The sequence below is a fragment of the Tiliqua scincoides genome, chromosome 3 (assembly GCF_035046505.1).
Source record: "Tiliqua scincoides isolate rTilSci1 chromosome 3, rTilSci1.hap2, whole genome shotgun sequence".
Lineage (NCBI taxonomy): Eukaryota > Metazoa > Chordata > Lepidosauria > Squamata > Scincidae > Tiliqua > Tiliqua scincoides.
This window is the reverse complement of record NC_089823.1, coordinates 219,535,248-219,554,644: the sequence shown is the minus strand read 5'-3', so window position 1 is coordinate 219,554,644 and position 19,397 is coordinate 219,535,248. Positions and strand designations below refer to the sequence as shown.

The following is a 19,397-nucleotide window of genomic DNA, read 5'->3' as shown; positions in this document are numbered from 1 at the left end:
ACCTCCCGCGGTAGCCCTGGAGGCGCAGGATCCAGCGGCAGCCCTTCTCTGTGCCGCTGAGCCTGGGTGCCCCAGGCAGCTCAGCATTGGGCTGTAAATTGCTATAGTGTCACAAAAACCCATAGGACAAGTAGGGTGCATACAGTTGAGGAATGTGACCAATTAATGATCAATGACTGCTAAGATAGAGAAGGAAATTAATGATTTTTAGAAAATATTTTAGAAAGCATTTTAGAAGACATTTTAGATGGAAATGCATAGTCTTATTTTCATTTCAGCATCACTACACTGTACTAATTATAAAAATAATATTCTGATCTCTGGTCATTGTTTTCTCAACAGTGAATTTAGTAAAAATCCCCAAGTTTTGAGTTTTGTTGGATGCCAAGTTACAATCAGGAGAGCAGATGGCTCCCTTATTCATATCAGTGTTTCACCTTATCCAGCTATACTTCATGAATATGTGAGCAATTCAAAGTGGGAAGATGCCATCAGACTGTGCCGCTTTGTTAAGGTAAATACAAAAGTCTGCTGGAGGCAGGGCCGGTGCTCTTATTAGGAAGCTGCATATGGCTCAAACTTCATTGTACTGACCTTTAAGGGCACAGTTTTATTCAGGTTACTTCTTTTATTTTTTATTTTGTATTTTTTATTTTAAGATAAATACCACAGCAGCGCTATGGAATATACTTAATTATAAAGTCTTAGAATTTTTTTTGCGGGGGTGGGGAGCAGCATTGTAGTAATTTGCCTTGCCTAGGGTACAAAATATCCTGGCATTGGGCCTGCTATAAGAAAGGTTTATGATTCTTACATGTAGAGCATCTGCAATTCAGTCACTTCTACAGTTTTAAAATAAGAACTTGTTCAACATTTTGCCTAATTCTTGTGCCCATTGTCCACCCCTACCTGTGTAAACAAAAGCCCCCTCCATAAATCCTAACAAAATGGTTTTGAAACTCTATGGTATTCAAAAAATGGCTCATGATGTGCTGAAAGAGGCTGCTATTCAGAGTTCCACACTTTTTCTCTGCTTCAGGGCCAATGGTATATGAATTTAATTTTTGGTAAAGCTATGTGTTTCTCCTTCTTACTAAATTGCATGCACTTTCCTATGTATTGTTTTAATTCAAATGTTTACAAGTTAATACTCTGAAATGTTTCATACAAAAACCTCTATATCCCATTGGCAATGAATGCACAAGTTTGTAGGACTAAATTCCCCCAGGAAGCTTTCTTCCTAAAAATGTACTTTGACACTAATTTTATTAATTTTTTGGTGCATTTTAACATTTACTTGAGTAGCAAACTGCCTCTCTCTCTGTATGACATCTGAGTACCCTCCTGCTCACTGCTGTTTCGGCAAGATCACTTTTCTAGGTGCTCATCTACACCTAATGTGGGTTTGAAAACCACCGTAACACTGTACATACTGTCTGCAGTCTCTGTTTTCAGCCCTATCTTTAAGGGTAGCCTTTTGAGGAGAGGCAAGAAAAAGGAAACATGCAACAATACGTTCGTTGCTTGTTTCAACTCCTTTCTATCTTCTGAGAAAAGAACAGTCTTCCTGGCATGCAGTACATTGCTGTAGTGGCTGACTTTTTTGACAGCAGATGGGGGGCAGCAGGAGAGAAGGCAAGCAAAGCAAGAAGTTGGTGACTGTTCTCTATTTATTTACAAGGCAGAGTAACTAGTTGTTTTTTAAAACATCTTCCTTTCATTTCTTTTTTCTCGCTTTCTTTCTGATAATGTAGACATCAACAGCAGATGAGGTGAGTCAGGTAATGATTCATAAGTAAGGTTTATATATTTGCAATATTTCCTCTGTTTGCTGTAAATATATAAAGGTAGGGCTAACAATATATGACTGGGGGCCCAATCCTTTCCAACTTTCCAGTGCCGATGCAGCCTCAATGCTGCGCCAAGGTAAGAGAAGAAACATTCCCTTGAGAAGACCTCCCTGACTCTTCCCCACCACCACAGAATGAAGAGCACACCCCATTGGCATGGCTGCATCAGCACTAAAATTGTTTAGGATTGAGCCCTATGTTTATTAACAGACAGCCCGACGCTATCTTCCACTCCACAGAGGAATACAGTGGTGCCAAAACATCTTCTACCACATCCTATGCAGGAAAGGAGGATGCTGGCAGGCACCCTGGAGTAATGGAACATTTGTAAGGGTTACTATGGCTTCTGCCAGCAAAATAGCTAGCACAAATCCTGCAGCTCCATGTTGGGAAATCAGGCCTGGGAATAGGATACGGTGGTTGCCTCTGCTGCTCTTCTTGCCTCCCTCCCAGGACTGATCCACCTCCCTCCCAGCACTGTTCTCCTTGCCCCATTACATCCCTGCCCCCCCCCCACTGCTCTGCTAGCCTACAGAGACCTAACCTTTTCCAGCAGGCACAGGCCTTCATCTGGTGCCAACAGGCCAGTGCAGGCCTTTGTGCTGGTGCCTTGAGCCTCTGTACTTCTGAGTGCCTGTTTTGCTAGTGGAAACCAACGTAGGATTGTGCTGTAAGAATTATTTTCTAGTAACCAGCTGTTAACCACCATTTCAATGGGTCTTACAGAGATCATAATCTTAAATGAATCACTAGCTTTTTAAGTACTCAATACATTACTATTTACTGTTTCAAAAGCACCACCACATTGTAGCTTTCTGTATGTAAAATAAACCAGTCTTTACGTTCTTCAAGCAAATGTTAGAGATAGCTTTGTTTATGCTTGCCCCATCTAAGTTTATTATTGGGAATAATTACTGGCTGTTGGCAACCTGACAAGAGACATTATGGAACTCAGTATAACTATTATTATATCCACACCACACCAAACCACAGAAGCCCCATATGCTTACAGCACAGTCCTATGCAGGTCTACTCAGACATTACATAAGCTCCATTACGTTCACTGGGGCTTACTCCTAGTAAAGTGTGCATAGGATTGTAACCTTAATCTGCTACCTTGCATGCAGAAAGTTTTAGGTTCAATTCCCAATATCTCCACTGAGTTAAGACTTGTGTGCCGCCTAGAAAGGAGATTAAGAGGAAACATTCACTTTCCTGCTTCCTGTTGCTCTTAGGGCACAATCCTAACCCCTTATGTCAGTGCTTTCCAGCACTGGCATAGCAGTGCCAATGGGACGTGTGCTGCATCCTGCAGTTGGGTGTCACTCACAGAGGCCTCCTCAAAGTAAGGGAAAGTTTGTTCCCTTACTTCAGAGCTGCATTGCCCTTATGTCAGTGCTGGAAAGCACTGACATAAGGGGTTCGGATTGCGCCCTTAGTCTCCCTTCTAGGCTGCAGTCTGCTTGCCTGTTCATCTGGCTATAAGCTTTTGCTTTTATCAGAGCTTCCCAAACTGGGGCATCCACTGCCCCCTTAAGGGATAGACGACGTTGACAATGGCTAGCAATCATGCTAGCACTGGGGGGTGGAGGGGCTTGTTTAACACTTACTGGGGGTTGCCCTCTGGATGGTGTCAGCAGCCCATGGACCCCTCTGCAGACCTCCCCTCACGCCTCAGAAATGTTGCAGATTATGATTTTTACCCACTTTCGGTCTTTGGTTCTCTGTCCTCTCCAGAGGACAAGCTCAAACCCCAGTAAGGGTTAAACAACCCCTTTTTTCACCGCAGCACAATTACTGGAGCGCTAGCACTACCCCTCCCCCACAAACATGAGGTCCCAAATTCTCTGAAAGAGTTTGGGAACCTCTGGCTTATATCATTTGTTCAAGCAAGACACCTTATCACTTCAGAGGAATGTAATCCAGGTAAACAAAAGTAATGGGCCACCGGGGGAGGGGGGAACCTTGGATAACTGACTAGATGAATAAATGGTCTGGCTCCATAGAAGGCTGCTTCATATGTTCCCAGGTATAAGTTAATATAACCATCATTGGCGTATGTAGTGTGGGGGTCAAGAGGGACAGTAGCCCCTGGGCAGCATACCTGTGGGGGTGGTGGCACAGCCATCCACTACTCCTCCCCAGCCACCAAACATTCTTTATTTTTTTTGCAATGCAAAAGAAGCCAGAAGCGCTGCAGGCTTTTTTTGCTTTGAAAAAAAGCAGTTCTATGCTGCTTTGACAGCCTCCTCTATTTTCAAATGGAAAGAAAGGGGTAGGCCTCAGAGAGTTGCAGAAAAACACTGATGGGGGGTGTGAGCTCACAGCCACTGTCAGCATGATTCTGGACTATACTACTCTGATAGCTCCCCCTTCTTCCTCTTCCCCTTTTTAAAGGGGGAGGCCCCCAGAGCTGTGCAGTAATACTGGAAGTAATTGTAGTGACGTCATCACATAACTGCAGTTACTTCCAGTTGGGGGGCCAGGGTGGCAGAGTGGCCAGTAATAACCACTGTGTAATAAATACCTTGATTAACTTGGGTAATTCTGTGAATTTTACATAATGCGTTTATCCCTCTACAGGCAAATAGAACCCCATTAATATTTAGTTGTTGATAATTGTGGTATTAGGTAAAATAGATGGTAGAACAAGGTTATATTGTGTAACTTCACTTTAATGCCTTGACTAGAATTCACTTTCTGTTTTACACATCTTTGAAATTATAGCACAAACATAGTATTTATAGTATAATGTTTACAGAGTGCTAGGATTATATCTTCTTTGCAGCATTTGCAGTTATTCATCTGTACTGAGGTGCTTTGACATTATTTTTTTTTCTTTGATTATTTACTAGGATAGTACCAATATCTTTAGTCCTTTGCTGAAGTTCAAGCTTAAGCAAACTGTATTCACCAGCATGGTGTTGTGAATAGTGTATTGGTCTTGGATTGTAAGACCTGCATTCAACTCCCTGCTCACCCATAAGGCTCTTTGGGTGACCCTGGGCACATCCCTCTCTCTCAGCCTGGGCACATCAATACACTACGGAATATAAATATTGTTAAGAATATTTATATACCACTTTTCAACAAGAGGCGTTGTTGTGAGAATAAAATTGGATAACCAATTTGAGTTACTTGGCTATGATAATTCATCAGTTGCCTCTTCAAGTATGAATTGTTAAAAAGCAAATTTATTTCAAAATTCCAAGTATTTCTTCTTCCTTCCTTCATCCTTTGTAACTCTCCTTTGTCCCCTCAATTGTTTCCAACTTGGATTTTAGTGTCCATAGTGCCCCTAACTCCAAGAAAATGATTAAAAACAGATAAACATCTTTTGGCAGGTGAGAATTTTTTTAAAACTTATTTTCTGCCTCTCCTATTCTGAAGCAAATGCCCAAGGTGGCTTACAAAGTTCCATTAGAAATGTACAAGATGTACAACAATAAATAAAATCACTAGTAAAAACCAATTAAAACAATAGGGGGGCAACCATTTGGGCCAGAAGGAAGCAGCAGACAAGGCACTCTTATGAAGGCACAGAAGGCAGACATCAGCCCATCACCCAAACATTAGATGAAACAAAAATGGATAAGTTGTGTGATTATTGTATACTTTTTGAATAGCACAACTTGCTATTCCCTTAAAATCAAACCAATTTTTAAAAAATTTTGTATTCACATTTTGATCTCTTTTTTAAGAAAACAAGGCAGTGAAAGTAGTTTCAGGCTTGACTCAGACATAAAGATAAGCCATATAGTGCTACATGAACAAGCCTAAGGGAGTTACATGCTTCCCTTCCCTCCTCTATCTTGCTTCCTTAGACAGAAACTGATGAAGATATTGTTAGTTGTACATTCCACTGATCTTGGAGATGGTGTTTGGCTTGTCTTGATGGTGTTTCATTCCCCCTTAAAAAGCAGTTGCACAGTCTAGGGATGCTTCTTGAGCCAAAGCTTGTCCTGGAGGCATAAGTGGCCTTGGTAATGTTTTATTGGCGTGGCTAATTCACGAGCTGTGGCCTTTCCTGGAGAAGTCTGATCTAGCTACAATTATCCATGCTCTTATCACCTCCTGGTTGAACTACCATAATGTGCCTTTCATAGGGCTCCCCTGAAAATGTTCAAAAACTTCAGTTGGTAACTTCCTTCACTGTTAGCTCTGGCCAAGCCTTCCTCCATGTGTTCTTTGGAACCATGGTGGGCATCCACTAAGTGCAGAGACTGGTGATGCTGACTTTGTAGAACAGGGGTGTCAAATTCATTTCATACAGCAGGCTGAATAGCATTCATGATGTCTGCTGAGGGCTGGAAATGATGTCATTCTGCAGGAAATGATGTCATTAAACAGATCATGACCCAAAATAAGCACTTTTTTCTCACTTAGGAACTCATTAGCTGCAAATGACAGAAGAAAAAATACACAAATCTTGATCATATTTCAAGATATGGGGGAGCCCAATTATCATGTAAGTCGCCCTTTCAGCACTGACATTTCAGCACTGCTCAACAGCTGAGAGACAGAGGGCCAGCTTTGCGTTGCAAAGCTTCCTCAGACCACATTCGGCCCCCAGGCTTTATGTTTGACACCCCTGTAGTAGAATCTCCTCCCTATAGAAATTCAGTTGACCCCTACCCACATTCAGGAAATTTGGTTTTTTTCAAAACCTGATTTTTTTCTTCAGCTTTGGGGAGGGGCTGTACTGGTGGTAGGGATAGGTATAGTTTTTCAAGTTGATTTTTGGCTTTATTGATGCTGCTTTTCATTTTATTGTTTTGTGTCCTTTGTTTCTATTTGGTTTTCTGTTTTACTTTATTATAAACTTTCTTGGATTCCCTAATGGTTCAGATAGAAATGTTTTAAAATAAGGAAATGTTTTTGCATCACAATTGTTCATTACAAACCTGGTTACAGAAAAAGAAACAATTTTAAAATGTGATTATAATTTAAGGAGGAAATTTAGACTGTTGATTTTGTTTATCTTATAACACAGGCCTACAAAATTGAGGGTCAGAAAAGTTTTTCCCAAACTTTATGGTGCTTTGATATGAATTTGGGGTGCCAATTCAAAAAATGGCATCCGTTTTGCCCTATGACGTCTAGTTTTGGAGATATAGTATGGCCTCATTAGTGAATGGTTCATGGATAATAATAATAACTAATAACTAGGTATTTATATACAGCCTTTCTGGTCATCAGATTACTCCTCTGACTTTATTCAAGGCGGTTTACATAGGCAGGCGTTTCTAAATCCCTCAAGGGGATTTTTACAATCAGAGGTTCTCTCTTTCAAAAACCAACAACATTTCAGAATGGATCTTCCTGGTTTGGTCTCACTTCTGGCCTCCAGTTCTCACACGCACACCCCAAAAAACTCTGAGAACTAGATCAAAATCCCTGGTGTACAACTGAACTCTAAATAGTTCGTGATGTTTTATTATGATTACCTTCATTTATTAGCTATAGCTGCGGTGTTCAAACTCTCCGGGAGTTTGAAACCCGCAGTAAGTCTTTGCGAGGGGGGAGGCAGCAGGAGCAGGGGGGAGGCAGCAATGCGATCCCCAGGATCACGTCGCTCAGGGGGCTGCAGGGACTAGGATGCATTCACCAGTCCCTGCAGCAGCCATCGCTGTGTGCAGGGAGCCCTGCGCGAGCGTCTCACTCGCACTGCAGGCGCTCACGCAGGGCTCTCCGCACACAGGGACGGCTGCTGCAGGGACTGGAGGGTGCACCCCATTCCCTATAGCCCTGTCAGAAGGGAAAGCGGAGCGATCGTGCTCCGCTTCTGGTTTTGCGGGGCGCGATCACTCTGCTTTCATTTTTCCTGACCTGGGGAGCCCTGCCAAAGGTTACGCAAGGCTCCCTGCAGCCCCAGGAGGCTGCAGGAGGCTTGGGCAAGTGCACCCAAGCCCCTGCATCCCCCCTGAGCAGGATCGCGCCACTGCCTTCCCCATGTCTCCTGGCTGTCCCCACCCCTTAAAGGGGCAGAGGCCAGGACCCATAGGCTGGGGCATCGCGACGCTCCAGTTTGAATACCACTGAGCTATAGAGATGAATGCGGCCCACCATCCACTCACAGATATGGCCTCTGGCCCTTATGGAGAGGAAAGTTGCTGATCCCTGCCTAGAGAGTGTTCTGGACCAATTCAAGTTATAAAATGCACATGTCTAGAATGTAACATTTTAATAGTAGAGGCATTTTACTTATCTTGATTTGACTGAAAGCAATGTGTTATATTATATCAGAGAAAAAGTAGTATTCAGTGTGACATTTATTTCCTTTAAGGATCAGACATTGTGGGCGTGCTTAGCTGCTATGGCAGTTGCTAATAAAGAGATGAAGACAGCAGAAATAGCCTATGCATCAATTGGCGAAGTAAGTGAATGGGACAAGTTTGTTTTAAAGCCTTTTATGAAGTAGGTTTGTAACTTGAAATATGCTAATTTTATTGCATTGTTTAACAGATTGACAAAGTTCAGTACATCAGTTCTATCAAGGACCTTCCATCAAAAGAATCAAGTTTGGCCCATATCCTGCTTTTCAGTGGAAATGTACAGGAAGCCGAAACACTGCTTCTTCAAGCTGGCCTTATTTACCAAGCTATACAAGTCAATATTAACCTTTACAACTGGGAAAGGTAGCATGTTTCTTATAGGTGTTACTGTGGTTATAAGTTTATAATAATCACTGTTTTCCCCTATTTTGTTGGGTCCCCTTTTGCTCTGGTAATGAGACATCCCAGTTTGTCAAGATAATTCTAGCCTGTTCAATATTGTCTTTACGTCCTTTCCAGTTTCTCTTTGTCCTGGAGCTGAGGCTGAGGCACCAAGTGTTGCACCTGATTAGTGCCTGACTTAGCCCATTTCTGCCCAGCCCACAGGTGTACACATTTGTTCCCTGTTGCATATATGCAACGTTGAGCAGAAATGGCTTAAAGGGGTGTAGCCCAGTTTTGACCCCAAGCAGCAGAGCTGCCTTGGTCTTATTTGACTCTTAGCCAAATTTTCCAGTCTCCAGAGCATGCTGGCACATTCTTTTTGTTGCAGTTTTGGCAGAGGCTTCAGGCTTCTTTGCTACTTCATTTTTGGCCATCACCAGTTGAAGCAATGCGGTTTTCTTTGCTCCCTTTTTGAAGGGGAAGAGTTTGCAGTTTCCTTTAACTTTTTGCAGTTTGTCCTCCCTTTTCTCTTGTTTCATCCCCTCAGGAATTTTCGCATTCCTCCAAACTCCATGTAGCATTCTGAAGCTATCCACAGCATAAGTGGCAATCTTGCATCTGTTCGTGTCTGTCCTGTAGCTATTCATAGTGGCCATTCTGAATCCACAGCAGCCTTTTGCAAGCCTATTTGTGGCCATTCCTAAGAATATGCAGCCATTTTTAAGCATCCTTGCCATTTTGAAGCAGTCCGTGGCCATTTTTAAGCATCCTTGCCATTTTGAAGCAGTCCGTGGCCATTTTAAAGCATCTGCAGCCATCTTGAAGCTATCCCTGGTGGCCATTCTGAAGCTATCTACAGCTGGCATTCCTGACCAGATTAGCTACCCCACCCCATTGATCCCACAGGATCAATGATTCCATATCCACTGATTCACTATCTGCTGGGTTTTCTAGGAACCTAATCCCAGCAGATAACAAGACTGTACTATAGAAATGCTATATAGTTAATTGGTACTCTTATATCTGTCTTCGTTCAGCTTAACTAAGGGCAAGGTACACCGGGTTCTGAGGCACTGACCCATACCTGATTATTTTCAGCAAGGTTGCTGTATCATGTGCTTTTGGACCCTTCCATTTAAAAAGTATTCTACTTGTATTGATTTTTATTATTAGATTAGCAATGTGAGATTATTTTTAAGAGGGGGAACTGAACTCTGGAAAAAGAGATTTGCCAAGTTTCCAATACAAAGCTTCCTGGAGAGGAAGTTCTGCATGGTAGGAGCCTTCCCATTTGAAGAACGCTCTGTGTTGCATGTGTATAGAACCTTCTCAAACACTGAACTGAATGGGTAGGCTTGTGTAGTTTTTTACACTTCTGTTGCCTGCTGTAGGCTTCTCTATGCCACTTCATGAATTTTTATGCCTTCTTGACTGTGTACCCATAACAATATCTTGGTTTGGTTGCTGATCAATGTATTTATTTATGCAATATGTCTTGTTGGTACTTTTTGGAACTGAAAAATACAATACTTAATAAACAGAGTTATAAATAAAGGATGTCCCTTGCACACACTGGAACTATTGGATTGTCACCTATAACTCAAATGAGGTGGTGTTGCAAGTTAAAGTTCAGTAATACTGACCCAGTTCAAAAATAACATTAACAGCCCAACCCTAAGGTTGCCAAGTACCAGTGCTTGCAACACTGGCGCTGGGTGTTGTAAAAGTGCTGTAAAGCATTTTTCAACACCCTGGGAATAAGTGGCACCAGCAGGAAGGCCTGTGCCATCCTGTAGGTACTGTATCCTCCCAGCAGCATCTGGGGCAGGTAAGGTGGCGGAGGGGGTGATTGGCGGAAGGGCCGGTTCACACCTGGGAGGGGATTGGGATAGAGCAGGCCTCTGCCGTACCTAACCCCCGTCCCAGGCCTGTCAACCCTACACAGGACTACTTGGTTCTGTGCCAGTAATTTAGCTGCTGCAGACCCAAGTAGCTCCATTGAGCAGACTGGGGCTTGCAATGGGGTAAGGCAGGGGTGCCCAATATGTCGATCGCGAGCTACCAGTCGATCTCGAGGCGAAATGAGTCGATCGCAGGCTTCTCTCCCGTCCACGCATCCCTAGGAGTGAGCCCCTGGCAGGCTTGTGAGCCCAGGGAGCAAGCCCAGGAAGCGAGCCTAGGGAGGGAGCCCAGAGAATGAGCACCTGGCAGGCTCCTCCCTGGGAGAGGAGCCACTGGCAGGCTTCTCTCCCGTCCATGCATCCCTGGGAGTGAGCCCCATTGACTCTACTGGGGCTGACTTACCTTTCCCCTGTTTTTGCACTGGTATGTATGGAGATCTACACCCCCAACTTCCATCTGTTGGTTCTGTGTGCAAGGGGTTTTGCACTGGTCTTGCTGTGATGTCTATACAGAGATCTTCCCTCCCCCACACCTTTCCCCTGCTTTTGCACTGGTATGTATGGAGATCTACACCCCCAACTTCCATCTGTTGGTTCTGTGTGCAAGGGGTTTTGCACTGGTCTTGCTGTGATGTCTATACAGAGATCTTCCCTCCCCCACACCTTTCCCCTGCTTTTGCACTGGTATGTATGGAGATCTGCCCCCCCAACTTCCATCTGTTGGTTCTGTGTGCAAGGGGTTTTGCACTGGTCTTGCTGTGATGTATATACAGAGATCTTCCCTCCCCCACACCTTTCCCCTGCTTTTGCACTGGTATGTATGGAGATCTGCCCCCCCCAACTTCCATCTGTTGGTTCTGTGTGCAAGGGGTTTTGCACTGGTCTTACTGTGATGTCTATATAGAGATCTTCCCTCCCCCACACCTTTCCCCTGTTTTTGCACTGGTCTGTATAGAGATCTGCTCCCCCCCCCCCCACTTGTATTGGAATTGAGGAAGATCTGGTGAGGAGGTAGATGTGGTGTCAGCAGTGGCCCCTTTAAGGGTAAGGCCTGGGCATCCAGCAGAGTGTGCTGCACAGCTGCAGCCACTTGAAGGCAATAGGGCCCTCAGGGATATAAGAGCACCTGAGGCAGGAAGGGCTCCACTTATTTATGTGAGTCAGCCTTTTCCTACATGAAGATCATTAAGTCCAAGTACCCTTCCACCATGACTGATGAACATTTGGAAGTGTGCTTGAGGCTGGCTGTCAGCAGCTACTGTCCGACTATGCATCCTTGGCTGATTCACTTCAGTGCAAGTCATCAAAGTAAACTCAAGTAATTACAAAAAATGTTTATAGTTAATTATGTTGTGTTGTGCAATATTGGCTCATGCAGTTATGCAAGGTACACCAACATACATTGTACACATAAATGTTATATGTTATGATGGCGCGAACATTGTAAAAAACTCTGGTAGATCTCCGGGCCTTGCTGGGTTTCAAAGTAGCTCTCCAGCCAAAAAAGTGTGAGCACCCCTGGGGTAAGGGAATAAATGTTCCCTTACTCCGAAGAGGTCTCCCACCTGCTTTTAAGTTCAGCCCTGCTGCACCAATATTGGATGGAATTGAGCTGTAAATTGTGCTTTCAAGCTGTGTAAATTAGATTTGGTCCTGCCTTAAGTAACTGGAGACAGGACAAATCACTGGCATACCTAGAGGGGGGCAAACGGGGCAAAGGCCCTGGGAGCCGACCCTCCAGGGGCGCCTCACCCCCCTTGCTGGAGGAGGAGCGCCCAGGAGCGCTGTGGAGAGGCAGTGAGAAGCTGCCTCTCCGTCAGTGCCTCAGCGCCATCTCGATTTCAGAGGAGACGCGTGCCGCTTCCCAGGCCCCCATGGAGCCTTCTGCACCGCTTAGAAGCTGCGTGGAGGTCTCCATTGCAGCAGTCTGGGGCTACTTCCAGCCGCCCCAAACCGCTCCAATGGAGACCTCCTCGCTGCTTAGAAGCGGCACAGAAGACTCCATCAGGGCCTCAGCTGCCTCCTCCGTTTCCCCTTGTATTCAAAGGGGGAACGGAGGAGGTAGCTGCGCAGAAGTAATTGCGGTGATGATGACGTCATCACAATTACTTCTCGGTCAGGTGCGAGGGGGTAGAGAAGAGGGTGGGGGGTGAAAACAGGGTGTGGGGGTTGGAAAATGGGGGGTTGCCCCGGGACAAATCACCTGAGTTTGCAGGCAACACAGAACTGCAGTTTGTTCTAAAGTGAAAGCAAAAGCTTTCACTTTTTTCCTCCTTGGTCCAGAGAAGGAGAGGGGAGGAACAGTGAGTCTGGGGCAGGTTCACATAAACCATAGTTGATCATTGTGTCCAATCTCTTTCAGTGGAATCACCATAATTCATTACATGTTTTTAAATTGTCTTGAATAGGTATTTGAAGCATTCTTTATGTTTGATAAAATAAAATTCCATTTTCTATTGCACTGTAAGGACAATAGAAATATAACTGCTTAACATGACATACTTCATAAAATTTGTGTTGGTCATCAGCTTTGCCAGCACTAATTCTAGGTTTCTTGTTGCTTTATGTTAGAAAAACTTTCCACCAGCACAGTCACTGTACAGAATGTATTTTTACAAAACCAAAGCATTTGTAATTAGGCCAGTTTCTGAGTTCAGCCTGATGAGCTCATTATTGTTTTCTTCTAGGGCACTAGAACTTGCTGTGAAACACAAGACACACGTTGACACGGTTCTGGCTTACCGACAGAAGTTCTTGGATGACTTTGGTAGAAAAGAAACGAATCAGCGATTTTTGCAATATGCAGAAGGGGCAAGTATTCTGTGAAAGCTGAGTTGCACACTTTCAGAAAGTTAGCTGTGTAGTAATGAAACCATTTGAGCCTGTAGCACAGTGTGATTCATAACATTTTGTGATTTTGTGCTTTAGTTTGAGATATGAAAAACATCCACAATATATTAGCTCTATTTTTCAGAACCATCACTTTGAGGTATAATTTTTAATCTATAGAGAACTGGGCCAAAGTGTGTGAGGGTACGTCTCCTGGTAACTTTGACAACTATAATACAATTGAGTAAAATAGAAATAGAACTGCTATCAAGTGGGAAGAGACAAAGTGGTTTTGTTATTGCTAAAGCTTTCAAGTTTGTGGCTTCACCAATACAAGCAACTCTAGGAAAAGATGTTGCCTTAATATATTTTAATGCTGACATAAGACTCACACATCAGTAGCTCCCATACTGTTTTGCTGAGTACAGCCTTTAGTAAGGTAAATTGAATATCATCTGAAAATCATATGCAGCTCTTGGCAATTTGCATCATAGCCTTCACATTCTCTCTGAGTAAGAAGGGGATAGACAGAAGAGCAGCATGTGGGACTTTACTTGGCCAGTCGTATCTGGCAAGCTTTGATTATACTAACAGATCTCAGAAGCAATTCTCCAAAGCAACATAAAATAATTGTGGTAGAAGGAGGCCTCAGTTGGCTCTAAAGTCACAGCAATTATTTGTGCCATCTTTTATGGAAGTGAAAAAATAATGTACAATAAGGTGACCTGGGAGCAGGGGAGACTGGGTGTGGTGGATGATTAATGCATCACTCGAGGAAGGGGTGCTACGGGTCACCTTGAAAACAGTGTGGGTGCACCCCTTCTGAAGAAGTTTTCCCTAAATTCCACTGTACAGAATGCAGCAGCCCATATGAATACTGGGGCTTGGTGGTTTGTACTCGCTGCTGGTTTTAATGTGCTGCATTCAATGTGCTGGCCATGATCTTAAAAGCCATTTAAGCTTAGGACCAGAGTATTGAGGGGAAGCTCCTACCACATATGCCAGCTCACCCCCTGAGAGTTTCAGAGGGCCCTTCTTCGTGTGCCTCCATTGTAGAAGCTAGGGGACGGTGGTGAGAATTAGGACCTTCTCTGTGGCTACACACCACAGATTGTGGTTGACTGTGCGATATGCTACCCTTCTATCTATTTCACAAAGTTCATGTGTAAATTATTTGATAATCTGCAACACTCACTCAAAGTGGTTTAAGTTCAGAGATTGTGCTACATGATCTATTATATAACTGCCTACGCATTCAGGGTTTTTTGTCAGGACTAAAATATAAATAACTGTTTGGGTTACTGAAAACAATGCAAGACAATTGAAAACATGTTTTTTTAGAATCATTAACATTCTTTTAGAAAATAGCACACATGAAACAAGGTTCAGGCAGTGGGAGCAAAATCTGTTGAACAAAATTATTTCAGTGTTGTAATTTATAATAATAACGAATCACATATTTGATATCACTCTTTACCCCCTTTTTCTGCTGTGTTCCTGGAAAAAAAAAATGGCCATAGGATGAAAAATAAATGCCAGGACAGAGCAGAAATGTTAATTGTGAGAGGAAACAAATTTCAAATGGCTATTTTATTACAGTTATGTGAAATGGCTGTAACTGTTGTCACCTAATGTTCCGTTGGAGCAGTAGAACATTGCTCAAAGCGCTCTTCAGAAATAGCTGCAGTCTGACTAATACAACAGCTCTGTTTCATTGATCTATTTTATATCCAACGATTCTGGAGTCAGATATATGAAATCATCTCTATTGCTGTACCAACTTATTTGAAATATTGCAGACTGCCAAAGTGCACATTTTTCTTCAGGAAATACAAATCTATGTCTAAGATAATAGCTTTTTGCCTTATAGGCGAGTATCTACGGTATGTAATAAGTGAATAATATGCAACAAGGTAAAATACGTAGAAGGAACACAAAATCATATCAACGTGGGTTAACCTCATCAGTTTGTAAGACATAGCATTCAATGAAGCCATAATTTGAAAGATCTATTTGACATTCATAAACATTAGAGGAAGTATGTAATATATGTAATGTGTTTGTCTTAAGAGTGTATACCATTCTCCAGCTGTAGCACAAAATCCAACTTTACTATATATATATGCTACAGTTATAAAAATGCTTCCTAGTGCAACTGAGATTTCATGCTTGCAAAAAAAATCATTTGGCAAATACTGTCTTCTAAAGTAACTTTTTGCCCTTTTTGCTCACACTCAGAGCTAGTTTGCACGTGCATGCATGCTACACGATGACTTCCATGTATGGATAGGCCATAACATATGTAATACTATATACAGGGCTTTCATATTTCATCCTTGCATCACATCAAACACAATTCCCCCTGTGCTCCATCTCACACTGTTGCTGAAGATCCTCCGACCCTTAGCAGCAGTTTTTCAAGGGTTGTCCAGTTTTTGGCATTCCAGGCTTGAGATTGTTATTAGCCAGGATGTGGCAGGAGGTCCTGATATCTGGGCCTGGTGTGAAGCAACCAGCAAGGCAGCACAGCTGATGCAATCTACTGTGCCTGCTGCAGGTGGGAGTCACATGATTTGGGGAGAGATGAGTACTGAGTCACGTAGGCTATGGAGGAATGGTGCAATGCACCACTGGACAGTCAATCAGAGTGGGTCACAAGACTGTCTTGTGACTATAAGGTCGCCCTACTCTGATTGGCTGGTCCCAGTATATTTGGGGCAAGCACAGAGTCCTGGGTGTGGGTTGTTGTGGTGGAGTTTGTGCGTGCCATGCTGCTGGTTTGTATACTGTTTTTGGACTGCCTTCTCGTGACTGAGACCTGCTGTATCGCTGACTTCTGGACTGTTTGACTGACTACTCTTCTGCCTGCTCCTTTTACCAATACATGTTTCTGCAACAAACAAGCCTGTGTCTGCTTCTCTGGCTCTGTTTGGGATTGCCTGCTTCTTTTACTATCTCTCTATGCTCCCGTGCCATTCTGCTATCGGGAAAGCAAGGGCTATCCTTCCCTGCTGACCTGACAGGGGTATCGGAGAGCTGCAGTAGAAAGGAGGGAGTGCTAGCTTGCACATTACCTGTTATGTTAATTCAGTAAATTTGTGTGTGCTTAACTGTTCTATTTGAATTCCAGTATCTGGTATCAAAAGAATCATAAGTACCACATACAGTACATAAATCTGTTTCAGTACAAGCAGTATATACACCTTTTCCGTACTTTCACCTTTGACCACCCACCCTAATCTGGGGATCTGCCAGAGTGGAACTGGATGAATTACAAAGAGCTATATTGAGAAAGAAGAATCAAAAGTTGGTTTAATCTGGCAATTTGTACCCTGCCCCCAAGGCAATTGAGCATGTGCACGCAGAAGTATTTTGCACACATGCATGGATTTCTGGATTTCTGCCTTAGTACCAGGATTTAATTTTTAACCTTGCTAACACATTACAGAAAAATTTTTCAGCCATTGGAAGACCCCAAAGCCGAAAGTTATGAAGAATTCTGTAGCAGATGTAACAGATAAATTAAAAGCTTGTCAAGTTAATTTATATGCATCTGTTAGAATTATGATTAATCAATACTTTCCTTTTTGGTTGTTTGTTCTGCAGCTTGAAGTCAACTGGGATAAAATTAAAGCCAAAATAGAACTGGAAATTGCAAAAGAGAGAGAACGAGCTGCAGCAACTCCAGCAGTGAGAGGAAGCGTTACCATTCAGCGCTAAGTGCTATGCTAATTATATTAGGTAGAGGTTTTCATACTCTTCTCTCTTTCAAGATACTGGTAAAAGTTAGTAGTGACTGAGTATGGCGGGGTAGAGAATAGTATCTGACTCAGAATACTGAACCTTGAATATTTCTTGTTGACCAAAATGACTTCACATGTGTGTCATGCTGTTATGAATTGCAACCATGTTCTGGTTATAATGCTCATATAAGAAGTTTGAGAAAAATGAGTGTAACAGATATTACCATATCAGCTTCTCTGTCACTGGAGGACATTGATTTTTACTTGGTAATGGAAAATTGAGGTGTATGGAATCTGTCACGTAACTAAATGGTTAGCTGCTCAGATTGCCCACAGTCAAGAATGTCGTAGATTTTAAAAACAGAATGCTTGCTGCCTTAAAACCCATATGCCTAACATAAGGAAGCATTTTTATATACATTTATATGGGCCTGAAGGGTAATCACAATACAGCGTGTGCAGACTGCAATCCTGGAACTATTTCCTACTGAATATTGTCAGGGAATTCAGTAGAACTCATTTCTTGTGGACATGATTTTCATGTTTCAGCATTTTAACTTTGGCACAGGAAACTTCATGAATTCTTCCTGCTTTTTCATCTAGTATGAAACAAAAGTTGTTTATAAAGATCAAGAAATTAATATAAGTGAGGTAATGTGAAGTCCTTGATTGGACTAACATCTGTTGATACAGAAGTGTGCAAACTTAAACTCAGTTCTTCTGAGTTTAAACTGAGTTCCTCTGAATACTGATATACCAACAGAAACTGGGTAAAGTAGAAATGCTGACTTTTCTGAGTTCAGCATAGCAATGAAATTCAGTCAGTACTCAGAATCTATTGTGTAGTTTTAAACTACAGATAGATTGCCTGATAACATTTAATATATATTTAAAAGCATTGTTTAAATGGTTGTGTATCCCGATTACTCAGAAGAATTTCATAATAGCAAGTTGTTCCATTTGCTTGAACCTGTGCTATTTCACCAATGTCAAGGGCTTTGGAATGATTCTTAAGACGTTTTCTCTGATGCTGTCTCATTACTTGACCAATGTATCTCATTGTAAGTGGTCAGGAATAAAGCATTACCTGGTTGCTGAATAGTTAGAAATAATATTTCATAGTGGTGGTTGTAGTACATACTAAAACCAATTTTTACAATGCTTATTTTAATATAAATTATTATTTTGAATCACAAGCCATTTTGCAAACAATATAAATAAAATGTAATGTAAAATTTATGCTTCTGTTAATAAATATTTTTGTGAAAAGTTTTTATGCTTCAGTTTTTCACAGACTTGCTAAATGAAATCATTCTTTTAATTATTTACAGTACCTTGAAATATTCAAAAATTAGGGCGTGTAATATTATTATTAGGACCAATTGAAAAAACACAAAACCTTAAGCAAGATTTCAGATTTTCCAGAACTCTTAATCAGGCTGGAAGTTTAAAGAAAGCAAAAAAAGAGGCAGAGGCTGAGTGGCGGTGTAATAGCTCTCAAAGTTTGCACTTTTTCACTGTAAAGCATCCAACAGGGCTCACAAACATGAATCTGCTTAATACCATGCCCTGGCCCAGCTACCCCTCTTTTTCCTCTACTTAACACATAGCCTGATGAATTGTTTGGGATAACATGAAATCTTGCTTCAGATTTTGTGTCTCTTTGGTTGGTTCTAATTATAGATACAGGCAAAATTCTTTTGAGCCAAACTCAGAAACAAATTTCAGGGGCTTGTTAAAACTTGGCTCCAAGGAGAAGTGAACTTCAAAAGTCTTTTCAGCTTAGGTCAAAAGTTGAATGGAACAGAATTGTTGGTTCCCTGTTCCTCATGTAATATAACAGAACTCTGTAATTCCGCTGCATCAAATAGGGGCTGAATAAAGGATTTTTGAAGGACTTCTCCCAGAAAACTCAGGGAAGTAGAGAACTGACAACCTTCCATGGGAAATCTTCTAGATCAGAATGCTCCACATACATGGCAGTTTTTCACCCCTTTCAGGAATCTAGACTCTTAAAAAGCAGTTCAGGAGCAATGAGCGTCATCCAGTGCTCTTTGAAAGGGCTGGATTCACTGAAATGGGAGAAGGGGTGAGAGACCACCTCCCACAGGAGACCTTCTGACCCAGACTTCAGGTCACATGAGGTAGTCTTTCTTTTACCTCTCCCAAGTCTGGAAAAATTTGAAGCCTGTATTCAACCTTTCCCAGGAGACAGCCCATGAAAACAAGCTAAAATCTTTTAAAATCTTGTATTAGGAACTGAGTTATTTCAGACTTGGGAGGAAATAAGGTTGAGCCTCATTATTCGCGTGGGTTCTGTTCCAAGCACTCAGGTGGATGGCAAAAAACACACTACAGCAAATCAATTTAAAAAACAAAGTTTCTTTGCTCTGGTGATTGAAAAACAGCCTTGCT

General features: G+C 42.3%; 1 protein-coding gene across 5 annotated transcripts in view; it reads left to right on the top strand.

Annotated features, from left to right (window-relative positions):
- IFT80 (intraflagellar transport 80) overlaps positions 1-18,254 on the top strand; it is a 123,433-nt gene extending 105,179 nt beyond the window's left edge. For 3 of the 5 annotated variants that reach the window (XM_066620195.1, XM_066620194.1, XM_066620191.1), the window contains 6 exons: positions 343-514; positions 1,755-1,781; positions 8,137-8,226; positions 8,316-8,488; positions 13,098-13,221; positions 16,846-18,254. In XM_066620195.1, coding sequence (XP_066476292.1) covers positions 343-514; positions 1,755-1,781; positions 8,137-8,226; positions 8,316-8,488; positions 13,098-13,221; positions 16,846-16,959 — 700 coding nt within the window. In that variant the 3' untranslated portion in view covers positions 16,960-18,254. The remainder of the gene's footprint in view (positions 1-342; positions 515-1,754; positions 1,782-8,136; positions 8,227-8,315; positions 8,489-13,097; positions 13,222-16,845) is intronic. The other 2 variants (XM_066620192.1, XM_066620193.1) reach the window with 2 other exon arrangements.
- Positions 18,255-19,397: the final 1,143 nt, after the last annotated feature.